General features: G+C 40.4%; 1 protein-coding gene across 1 annotated transcript; it reads left to right on the forward strand.

Annotated features, from left to right (window-relative positions):
- Nucleotides 1-3015: 3015 nt before the first annotated feature.
- LOC128469733 (sialic acid-binding Ig-like lectin 10) lies at nucleotides 3016-10950 on the forward strand. The gene is made up of 11 exons (XM_053451534.1): nucleotides 3016-3031; nucleotides 3627-3983; nucleotides 4530-4835; nucleotides 5513-5542; nucleotides 5960-6211; nucleotides 6968-7003; nucleotides 7715-7960; nucleotides 8159-8446; nucleotides 9148-9253; nucleotides 9980-10061; nucleotides 10740-10950. The coding sequence occupies exons 1-11, from the start codon at nucleotides 3016-3018 to the stop codon at nucleotides 10944-10946; spliced, it is 1926 nt and encodes a 641-aa protein (XP_053307509.1). The 3' UTR covers nucleotides 10947-10950.
- The last annotated feature ends 447 nt before the right edge of the window (nucleotides 10951-11397 follow it).

Below are 11397 nucleotides of genomic sequence, written 5' to 3' on the forward strand. Positions count from 1 at the left end.
AAAGCGCATGCTTAGTACTAAAAATGTATTCTGTGTTTTCCTTTGTTTTGCTAATTTAAAGAAATGACTTCTACATCAATATGCGGCGGGAAATAGCCGAGACATCATGAGATGTGTCCTCCTGTCTTGGGGGTTTTCCATCAGTTTCTAGGTGCTTTGGCAGATTCTCAGGATTAGATTATCCTCTTAAAAGGGGCAGATTCCTAGGATGAGGGACACATTTTCAGAACCTGATGAAGAACGGACAGACCCTGAGGGTGAAGGCATCTCTGCTTGAATATAGGTGACCTAATTTTGAATAAAGTAAGGAATAGGTAAGTGGATATAACCGTATCGATCCAAGGGAAGATGGAGTCTTTCATCAAATATGATACAATTTATTGGGTCAACAAAGGAACAAGGTGAAGTCCCATAAGCTTTCAGGACTCCGGTGGTCCAGCAGATGAGACCTCTGAAGTCTGAGAAGATGAGACCTCTGACGTCTTAGAAGGTGAGGCCTCTGAAGTGCAAGAAGATGAGACTTCTGAAGTCTGAGAAGATGGGACTTCTGAAGTCTGAGAAGATGGGACTTCTGAAGTCTGAGAAGATGAGACCTCTGAAGCTTATGTGGTTTTTAAGTTATTCTTTTGTGTTGGCTCAATAAGAGGTATCACCTTTGATTAAAGACTCCATAACTGAGTCATAGTCGCTAAATCCCAGGCTTGGTTTAAAAGCCCCAAATGTAATCTGATTCTTCAAGTTTTGAGATCCTACAGCAGACGTGGTAACCCCATAACTAGCTCTAGGACCATCGCTACCTTAAAATATTTACGTCTGTTTTGATATTTAATTTGTCTCTTGAACAAGTGGAAAAGTCTGACCAAGTTTACTTCTGACCAAAAAAAAATACGGGTAAGCATTTGCGGAAGTTGCCTTTACGGAAGATGACAATTTGCAATAAGGGAATCAAAGTCTGTTTAAGACAATAAGAGCTTCCCACGTGAAAATAAAACTTTGAAGTCACGGAATCTAGAATTCCCGGGGCTTTGTTAAATCGGGAAATAACCAAGGAATAAAAAACAAATATATATTTGTGTTCCTACTAAGTGTCGATGAAACACATAGATGGTGAGACAGATGGTTTAATAAGAAAGAGGAACAGAGGATTGTGGGCCCTGGTTGGGTGCTGTCCCCAAAACCGACGTGTCTCAGAAAGTGGAGAAACCCCTTGAGTTATTCTAAAACGTTTGCAGAAGTCAAAGTGTCTTCTTCTACTTTTTCTGATGTTCCTTAATCACATTACTTGGTTTATTTGCCAATTCGTACAACTGAAAAAATAACCGAAAAATGCAAAAACTTGGGTGTTCTCAATAAATGCACTTATATGATATTGGACAGTTCCCTTTAATTTTTAAGTAATTAAACCATAATATGATGTAATAGCTCATTGTAATACTGAGGGGGTTTTAGGAAGTGCTGGAAAACAAGAGATAAAAGGGAAGTCATCGTTATTTATTGCACTCTCCCTATTCTTGGTTATTATTACGAAAGTCCCTCTAATAATAAAAAACTTATTGTGTCAACTTTTGACTTTTAGAAATCTCATCTACTCAGTGAGTGCAGACAATGCCAGGAAAGCTGGTCTGATATTGGGGTCAGAGACGTATCTTGGTTGGGTTCTCTCCAGCTCTGACCCCTACTACTTACCTCCGGGGCCATCGTCTACCATGCTGAGCACCATGGAGTCTATATAGTGTACACCGACCAGTTACGAGGGGGATTGCTGATCTCTCCAACAAGCCTCAGGAGAATTGGCGTGTCGGGGAGCCTGATCACCATACCTGGGAACTCTCTGGGGTTTTGCCCGGAGACGCCGAGTGAAGCGGTGCTTCACCAGTTCTCCAGGTCAAAATCTTTGGATCATGAGAGCGGCTCTTAGGAGAACCACATTTCCCACCCGTTTCCCTCCAATACACATTTAAAGAGCTTGGGGAGAGCCTCACCCACACATAGTATAAACCAGCCTTCAAATGTCACCAGTCCCTCTGCATCTGCATGGCGCATCCTTGAAGTTCCCAGTAGGGCGATCTGCACCCGGTAATGGGGCAGAGGGGCTGCTAAGCTCTGGGAGAGCCAACCTAAACCTAGGCTTTAACAGGCAAAGAAAGACTATACTACACCTGAATTCCTGCTTGAGTACAGGTGACGCCACTCTTTATCTCCTTAGAAATCATAGTTTTTACAATGACTGTTGTTTGGTTGCCATCATTGGAGAGTCACTACAGCCGAGTCTTTGTCGATGGAGTAATAAGGAAGTAATATTTGCCAATTTTCCGGCCGAACCTATGTAGAAAGTGCTCATGTATGGCGTGTGCTCTGTGGACATAAATACAACACGGTCACAATTTGGTTAAAGGGACAGAAAGCATTCAAGATGGAAATGTCAACTTATCCGACACATTGAAATTTCACATTTACATTTATGTTAATAGTTAATTTATTTTTAATACAGGTGGAAATAACGTTTGCTAAAAATTCGATTTTCTCCCCTTCTCGTCCTTCTTTCTTTAGGGTTCATTGACTTAACTGTGATTGAAGCTGAGCTTTCATCACATCCGGTTCTGGACCCGGTGAAGGACCAACCTTCATTACCTTCTACTACTAGAATGGCTCATCTGCCCCGGAACAACATATAAATAGAAATAGAATATATATATCAAAAAATAATACTAATTCATTGGTGGGCTCTGTTTCAGCGTATGAAGAGGTCCTGTATTTGCAGACCACTTGACATACATGACAATGCCGGTTAGAGAATACTGGTTTCACTGGCCAATGCCTATGCCCTGGATCGTGATTTGGTACCTCCTGGTGCTCCAGCTTTGGTGTGAGTATTACCTTCAGAGGTCTTCCTCCTCTATACAGTAGATGTGAACTGTGCAAGTGATGAAATTAATCAAATGAAATTAAGTCCTTTTGCCCCATACCCGCGGCTGTTTCTGGTCCACTGACCCAGCTGTTTTCATACATGCGATGATGGGGTCTATAGAGAGTGAGCATGATTAAATGTACGTGTCAGGATATGACATCATATACCAGGCATCCCAAGCCAATGATGTCACAGGTCTCACTATTGCAAAGACGGGCTTCATGACTGCCTTGGACTATCCACTGACATGTCTGAGTGTAGAGTGCTGACCAGAGACCAGTAAATCTTAATCCACAAATGGTTATGTAACCCCAATCTCAGGGTTTTTGGGGTAAATGTGGCAGGTTGTCAAGGACATACATTCCAAAGCTGACACCTACATATTGACACCTGATTGAATGATATCCCAACATCTTCATGTTCTCACTGCTATATCACATCTTAAATCCCTGCTTGAACACAGGTGACTTCATCCAGATTACCTTTCTTTCCTGACATTCGGCTGGAAAGGGCTATTAAAGGGTTAATATTTAACGAGACAAAAGATCAGCTAGTTCAGAAATCTCCCAGACGTGGCAATTCAGTTTAAGGAAGTTATAAAATTATATTACACTGGGGCTTTTTTATTTAGATTTTTTTGGGGGCAATTTCTTTGGTTCTATAGCACCTTTAGAATAGACACGCCGGTGATAGTGGTTGTTTTTATTCCATTTCACAGATGTTGACAGTGAGTTTCCAGGATACGACATTTTGTTACCGCAATCACCGGTTGAAGCCCAGAGGGGGCTGTGCGTCCACATTCCGTGCTCTTTCATCGTACCGAACCAGTTAACTTCAAGTGATACAGGATACTGGTGTAAAGATACCACCTGCTCTGCGAAGAAGGCCATCGCTTCTAAAACCGGCAACGGTCCCAACACCAATACCCGGCTCCTCCTGACGGGGGATGTGAGTAAACGGGACTGCTCCCTCAGCATCAACGACCTTCAATCCGGAGATGGCGGAACCTACCAGTTCAGGATAGAAAATTCAACTAAGTATAACTACATGAAAACGATCGAAGTTAAAGTGACAGGTGAGTGAGATTTGAAGTATTTCTATTCCTCCACGTGGGGCGTTTCATGATATCTGCATGTGGATGACTTATTTTCCTGTAAAAACCCCAAATATTTACACATATATATAAATAAACCACCTTATCAAATTAACTAAACCTTCATTTTTTTTCTTAAAAGCCCTGCCCCCCCTAATCAATTTATCCAGTGTATGGGTGTCCCGTATGCGTGTAGACTGCACCGTGAGACCTACACAACGTATGGCAGGGCAGACACGGATACGTTTCTACCATTTACTTCAAGATCGCCATAAATACTAGCATCCGGTGCATGGGGGCCCCACCTAATGATCCCTGGCACCTGGATCAATGTAAATGTAAATTCTCAGCCACAACAACAGCCTTGTTGTGAATAAAGAGGCTGATCTGGACCGGTGGTAGGCCTGAGCCATGAGAGATGCAGTAGGAATGTATAATATTGTACACTTTCTTGGGGATTTTTGGTGGACAAAAGCCAAACAACCGTCCTCTATCCTTCTTTAACATGAATTTTACTTCCACCACCAGAACTTACAGATAAACCTGAAATCTCTCCTGAGGGGGCACTGATGGCCGGCAGAGAGGTCACCCTGACCTGTTTCAGTCCCGGCAGATGCGCTGGGTCTTCTCCAGACATCACATGGAAAGGAACAGAGCTGTTAAATAATGTAACATTTCAGCCAGGATCTGTGGATTATGGAGAAGGCAACAAGACGTTCTACTCAAACATCACGTTCACCCCGACCAGGAAAAACAACAACGTTCTGCTGACATGTAGCGTGACCTTCAGATATGGACCTTCAACCAACAACGAAACCAGATTAAACGTTGAGTGTAAGTTGGCGGCTTTTACATTATAGATCTAGAGTAAGACGGGTGGTTAACCCGTTGGTTCGCTCCTGTTCGTGGCACTCAGGGATGAATTTCTAGAATATAATACAAGCTGTCTAATGCTGTGGTGCGATTTGACGATGGTTTCCCACGCTGGTTGAGGTTTCTGGAAAAGGTACTCCAGTTCTCAGCTCTGCTACATTGTGTCTAAGTGGGCTAACATCTTTGTCCGTCAAATGAACCAAATTGTCAACCCGGCCTTCTAAAAAAATAATCAACCCAAGTGTCACCATTGTGTTGGGTTATAAACAGACTATCTTCACTTGTAGAAGTTCATCTTCTAATCTCAAAGGTAGGGAAGTCAACTCCTTTAAGGTTCTTAATTATCTCGATCTGTTGATATTCTTTGATTTCCACCCTTATCGTCGCTTAGATGTTCTATACCTTCCTTACACCCTATATGAGGATTATTGCCAAACACAGCTTCTATAAACTGTGCTCTGTTGGTTGCCACACTGCAGCAAAATCAAGTCATATTATTCTTAGCTAACAAAAATGGAAAATAAAAATAATAAAAAAATCATAAAAATAATAATATGAAGAATAATAATAATAATATAAATAAAAATAATAGTAATAATAATAACAATAATAATAACAGCATTGTGTTTGTGTTTCAGATCCTCCTGAACTGAATATTAACATCACAGGTAACATAGCATATGAAGTATATCCATATATTGTAAATGTTGGGTACCGTGCATTGTCGTTATACTATGAATCAAGTAGCTGGAGATTCCACTCGGGTTGGCAGCCGGTATTCAATAACCAATTTCCATCTGGGGCAGATTTGGAAAAAGACAGGGGGCGGCACGTGGCCAAAACTGGCACCGATAACTCAACTGAAAAGTTATTATAATTAATTACAATTTAATCTCAAATGTAAAAATGCTGTAATAATTGTATTATAGAACCACCATCCAACCGGCTCGTTAAGAACTGTATATAATAACCCAAAGATAGGATGATATGTATAGCGGTATATACTGTCCATACCATCATGCCTAATTCTACATACGTCCTCCCCGGTGGTCATTATATATTTAACGAACCTGTTCTTTTGTTAGGATCTCCGTACACAGAGAAGGAAGGATACTTTGCAGTGAAGGAAGGAGGGAACGTCGATCTGATCTGCGCAGTAGACAGTAACCCGGAATCTAAGATTGAATGGGTAAAAGGTGGCTTAACAACATATGGAACAGGCAAGACGCTGATCCGTAAACTGCAAACGGTCTCTCCCAACGACACCGGAATATACACGTGCACGGCACAGAATACATTGGACAGAATCAGCAAGTCCATTCGTATCACCGTGGAGTGTGAGTGGTGTTCCATATATATTCACATACATTTGGATCAGGAGATATGTCCTTATTGGCATTTTATTGGTATTGTATATCCTGGTTGAATCTATGGCTGGCTCGGATTTCCCTACATAAGATGAGAACTAACGAAATGGAAACAGCCGTATGTAGGTTTATGGTTTCCAACCATGCGCTGTACTAAAAGCTGTGTATAGAAGGTGTATTATATGAGGGAGCCCATGGAATAGTGGGTAAGAAATCAAAAAGTAATAATAATATTTGCACAGAATTTCTGTGCTTCTGGTCTTGTCTTCTATTGAAGATTGAGGTATACCTGCTCCGACTACGACAAACACACACGTATACACGCTAACACTTCCACCACTTCCGCAAATAGGCCAACCCAATTCAGATCAGCACTGTTTAAAGAATTCTTAGATTCCTTAGATGATTTTTTAATATTATCAACTGAATCTTTGAGGCATTATCTATACCTATTTAGGATAATATTGTAACTTAAAAAGGGTCCTACAAGATATCAGGGGGCCACAGTGGGGAATGTCTTCTGCTTTCACCCCAGCCTGTAGTGAGTTCATTTATTTTTTTTGTGTTGACATTAAAGCAGATTTATCTGTCCCAAATTCCACCGCGGCAGTGGATGAAACTATAATAATTTATAGATTAAAATTAATATTAAAATGTTTTAGAATTTTAGATTTTATTTATTTTATTATTATTATTATTAATTATTATTATTAATGATCCTTACAGATGGCCCAAGAACACCAAGGATCTCCAATGCAAGTGGTAATAATATTTTTTTTGGTTTACTTATTGGGTGCATTGTGTAAAGGAGTTAGTTTAGAATTCTGTAAATTTGCTTAGAATTTCCTATAAAATATGCACTCTGAAATTTTTTTAAATTTGCATCTAATCCCATAAAAATTAAATTCACGTGTGTATTAGTCAAAAGAAATACAGATTTTCACAAATTGTTGTTTAGTTTTTTTTTTTCTTGTAACAAAAGGATAGAGTAATAGTCTGCTCTGTGTGATGGCGCCCATCTCAAAAAGAAACTGACCTCCTGGAGTTGAGTGACCTGCTGTGGTCTCATGCCAAACAGTATGGTTTAACAAGAGGGAAGTGGTCATAGCCAATACCTAACTGGCCAAGAGGCCTCCTCTGCTTCCATGTTTGTGTTCTTACCATGTGGTACTGGATGGCTCGCCAACCTTTGCCTTCCCATTATAGAGGAGTCCACCAGACTCATGCAACCCATCAGGGTACTCTAGGTCTGAAATTGCAACCAATTTACCACCTATCATTATCTGCACCATAGACCAGGGTAAAAAAATGTTCCAGGAAGAATATCCACAGAATCTGCATACCCCCCCCCCTCCATTCCTGATGGAAATAAAGATGCTTCTGCCACACTATAAGTACGGTATATTCTACAGACTCCTCTGAGCCTAGAAACTTTAGTTAAACACTAAAATTGGACAAATTCTTTTTTTTTAGGTAGTACTTTAGATGGAAGTTCCAAAGTTTATGCCCCGGAGGCATCATCTCTAACATTATTCTGCTCTGCCGAAAGTGTCCCACCAGCTGACCTGTCCTGGATAATGCCTAACAACACTATGTTGGCTTCCCCAAATGGACGACTAACTTTGACCCATGTGTCGTCCCGTGACGAAGGAAACTACACGTGCAAGGCCAACAATTCCTATTCAGAGTCGACAAGGACTATCACAGTCGTGATGACATGTGAGTTACAAAGCCTTAAGTGCGTCTTTTGGTCACCAGGTCACGGAATCATTGTCCAAAAGTGTGTTGGGAATTAATATCTTCATGTCCAGGAACATGAAGGTTGTTGGCGGCCTGTTGAGGTTAGGCTTAGCTTTGGGTTTGGTTGAGGTGTAGCAGAAACACGACCAAGTGCTTAAACCGAGGTTTCTTTCGTAGATAAACCAAAACCAGTGGAAGGGAAGAATTCAAGCTGCTCAAAGAAAGAAAACCTTATCCAATGCAGTTGCTCGATCCAGTCGTTTCCGACGGCAAACCTCAGATGGATGGTCAACCAAAAATTTTATAACTCTACTTCCAAAAGCGAGAACATCGAGATAAAAACCGAGCAGCGCGAGGCAGTGACTAACAGCACCTTGCTTCTGGAGACAACAAACGGACAAAATTACGTAATCCAGTGTCAGAGTACTAATGAGATTGGTGTTCTCAATTTGCAGCTTTTTAACGGTGAGTATTTATTTCCAAAAATGTAGGCTTTTCAGTATTTTTTTGGGTAATTTTAACTGCAAGTCCATGTTAATCTGTCTTTATCTTCATATAACCTTTGATCTTAAATGGGTTTCTTTAACGCGGGTTCTTCTCACTCGGTTCCTAGTCAGTAGGCCGTTGGGAAGTTGAAGTGTGAGGTTCCTTTAAGTACACAACCGGTTAGCTGTTGAAATTAGACGTGTTGACGAAATGTGTTTGTTGAAATACCTTGCAAAGCTTACACAATACGTGTGCCGTGTAAGCTTTTAGAACAAGGAACCGTTTAAAATGTGCCCATCGCATAAGACATGAAAAAAATATGATCAGAACTCAGAGAAGATACTAAAAGCACTGAAGCTTAGTAACAAATCACTCCAGAGACAGAAATCTTCAGAAAAGTTGCCAAAACCTAGCATATTAATTACCTTCCAGTTCTCAACACCCATCCTCCTTCTCCCATTAGAACCAAATGCCATCAACAGGAGAGGGGTAATCATGAATGATATTAAGATGGCCACCCTCATGGTATAAACACAATGCAACACGTATATTACTAATATTAACCTCCTATAAACACAATCACATGGGTTATTTTTAGTCAATATATCCGTAAAACAGGATTTGGGGACAACGGCTGATCCACTTCAACTGAAAGTTATTGTGTTTTCTTTGAGAAATAGAGCAAGATGGAGGTAGCTCGTCCATCGCTGTTGGTATCGTCTGTGGAGTCGTCATCATAGTTCTGCTGTTGGTGACAGCAGGACTAGTACTGAAGTTCTTCCGAAAGTAAGTTTTCACATGTTCTTGTCGTTAAGGTCATATTTACCACGGAAAGATATGGATGTCTATTATATCTGCTTTGGTAATTCAGAGCATTCTGTAGATGAGCCAGTTTCACCCGGGCACAAACCCAACATCTAACTTGCACCAGCTCTCGATAAGCACCAGGGCAGGAGCCAGGATGGTTCAAGTTCTTTTTCTTCTTACACACTTCTAGATTTGCTCTCTTTGCTAGAGGAGCTTGACCCCACCGTCTACCTCTGGCCTGGCTGGGGTCATGCCACCCCACCCCATTCGTAACCAAACCATGTATCACCGACCAATGATAAATCAATGACCATATATTTAACCCTACTCCACTATATATAATATCACTACAAATGAACACAGAATTCTAAACGCAGTCTCTGATACTTTTTAATTCTTCAAATACCGCCCAGGAATCATTTTAGTATGTTCTAAAGGTGCGATAGGAGATCATAATCATTTTTTCTGAAATATTGCTATTCTTTTGCAAGTCCTTTTTGGGAAAGAATAAAATAATGCTTGCTTAGCAGCCTTTGCTAGAGCGCTCTAGGTGGAATGACACGCATAACACTGCAAAAGTGATGCTGTCGATGTCTAAACAATAAGATTAAGATTATTTATGGGGCTGTTTTTAGATAATTGTAGCTGTGTAGACTATACAACTCCACTGATTATCCTGGTTTGTTTTTTCTTTTGTATCTCCAGTAAGAAACAATCAGAGAAAGCAGGAAGCATGCAGAACTCCATTGTGAATGGCTCAGAAGCAATTTACTGCAACACAACTCCTGTAAGCTACCCCACATGTGATCCTTTATCTATTTAGTCTTCAGCCTAAAGTCTAGAGCTCTAAAAGTAGTTATCATAAGCTTGCATCAGACCTTATTGCTTGTTGGATATTGACGAGCAACAGGGATGGGCACCAGCATTGCTCATGGTGAACATCTACTGGGGTCTGTGATGGACAATTTAAAAATGTTCTATGGACCTTCGCAAACCTTGCCACGGACACTTTGCCTATCCCTGATGAGCAAGCAAAGAAAATGAGTAAGAGCAAGTGCAAAATAAGGCTAATTAGTATTATGATATCACCTGGAGTTACCACTACGTCTTGAATTATGCTCCCATGATGACCAGGGTCATCAAGACTTGGTCTTCCTGTAGTAGTGTTGGAGAGTAAACCTCTTGACCATTTCCATTCTAGAATAAAGACGGGAGAGGTAAAGGCTTAACATAGGCAGAGGGTAATTCCTCCCCAAATCACTACAAGGAAATAGAGAGCAAAAGGAATCTTAATAAGAAAATGTATTGTATTTAATGGTCCTATCTGTACAGGTTAGAATAAATGAGAATATTATATTTTGTGTCTAATAGAAATAAAATGTTTACGCAAAGTAAACAATAAATAAAGTATTTTAAGGGCATTTGAGTTTATTTTCACAGTAACTGATACCTCTTTTCCTGATAGGAAACAACCATGAATTTCCAGAAGCTGCCACCAGACCAGGAGACGATGGCAGAAGACAGATCCGTGCGCATGAACGTTGACCATGAGTTACAATACGCGACCCTGGATTTTTCAAAGATGAAGCCACGAATCAAGGCTGAACCGGAAGAAATAGAATATTCGGAGATCAAACGCACACAAAAATCTGAGAATTCCACTGCCGAATAAAAAACTAGGATTTCCACCTAAACTGAATGTAATAGAAATGCAGCAGAGACTGGAATAATGGCCAACAACATCATGGGATACATCGACATTCAGACTATCAGGGGAAAATACTTCATGTTATAACAGCATGATATACAAATGTTATAGGCAGGTTTGAGCGTATTTGTCCAGTAGAAGTCCCATATTGTAGCACATGGTAGCACAGATATGTTTTTAGTTAGGGAAGGTACCATAAATATTTCTTTATCAGTAAAATAAAGTATCCTTATAATAATATATAAAAATATATGCTGGGAATCCAGAATGTCCAGAAGTTCCAAAGAACTTTAAGGGTTCTAGCTGGAAACACGTAGATAAGGACATGGTACGTCACTTTTGAATCCATTAACCGCTGCTCCACTGGCTCCTCGATTTGCATATGTCTGGTACGTTATATATATATATATGAGAA

Source organism: Spea bombifrons, chromosome 12, assembly GCF_027358695.1.
Source record: "Spea bombifrons isolate aSpeBom1 chromosome 12, aSpeBom1.2.pri, whole genome shotgun sequence".
NCBI classification, from domain to species: domain Eukaryota; kingdom Metazoa; phylum Chordata; class Amphibia; order Anura; family Pelobatidae; genus Spea; species Spea bombifrons.

Coding starts and splice junctions, on each gene's coding strand:
- LOC128469733 (XM_053451534.1), top strand. Junction 5,543..5,959: donor ACTGAATATTAACATCACAG/GTAACATAGCAT, acceptor TTCTTTTGTTAG/GATCTCCGTACACAGAGAAG. Junction 6,212..6,967: donor CATTCGTATCACCGTGGAGT/GTGAGTGGTGTT, acceptor TGATCCTTACAG/ATGGCCCAAGAACACCAAGG.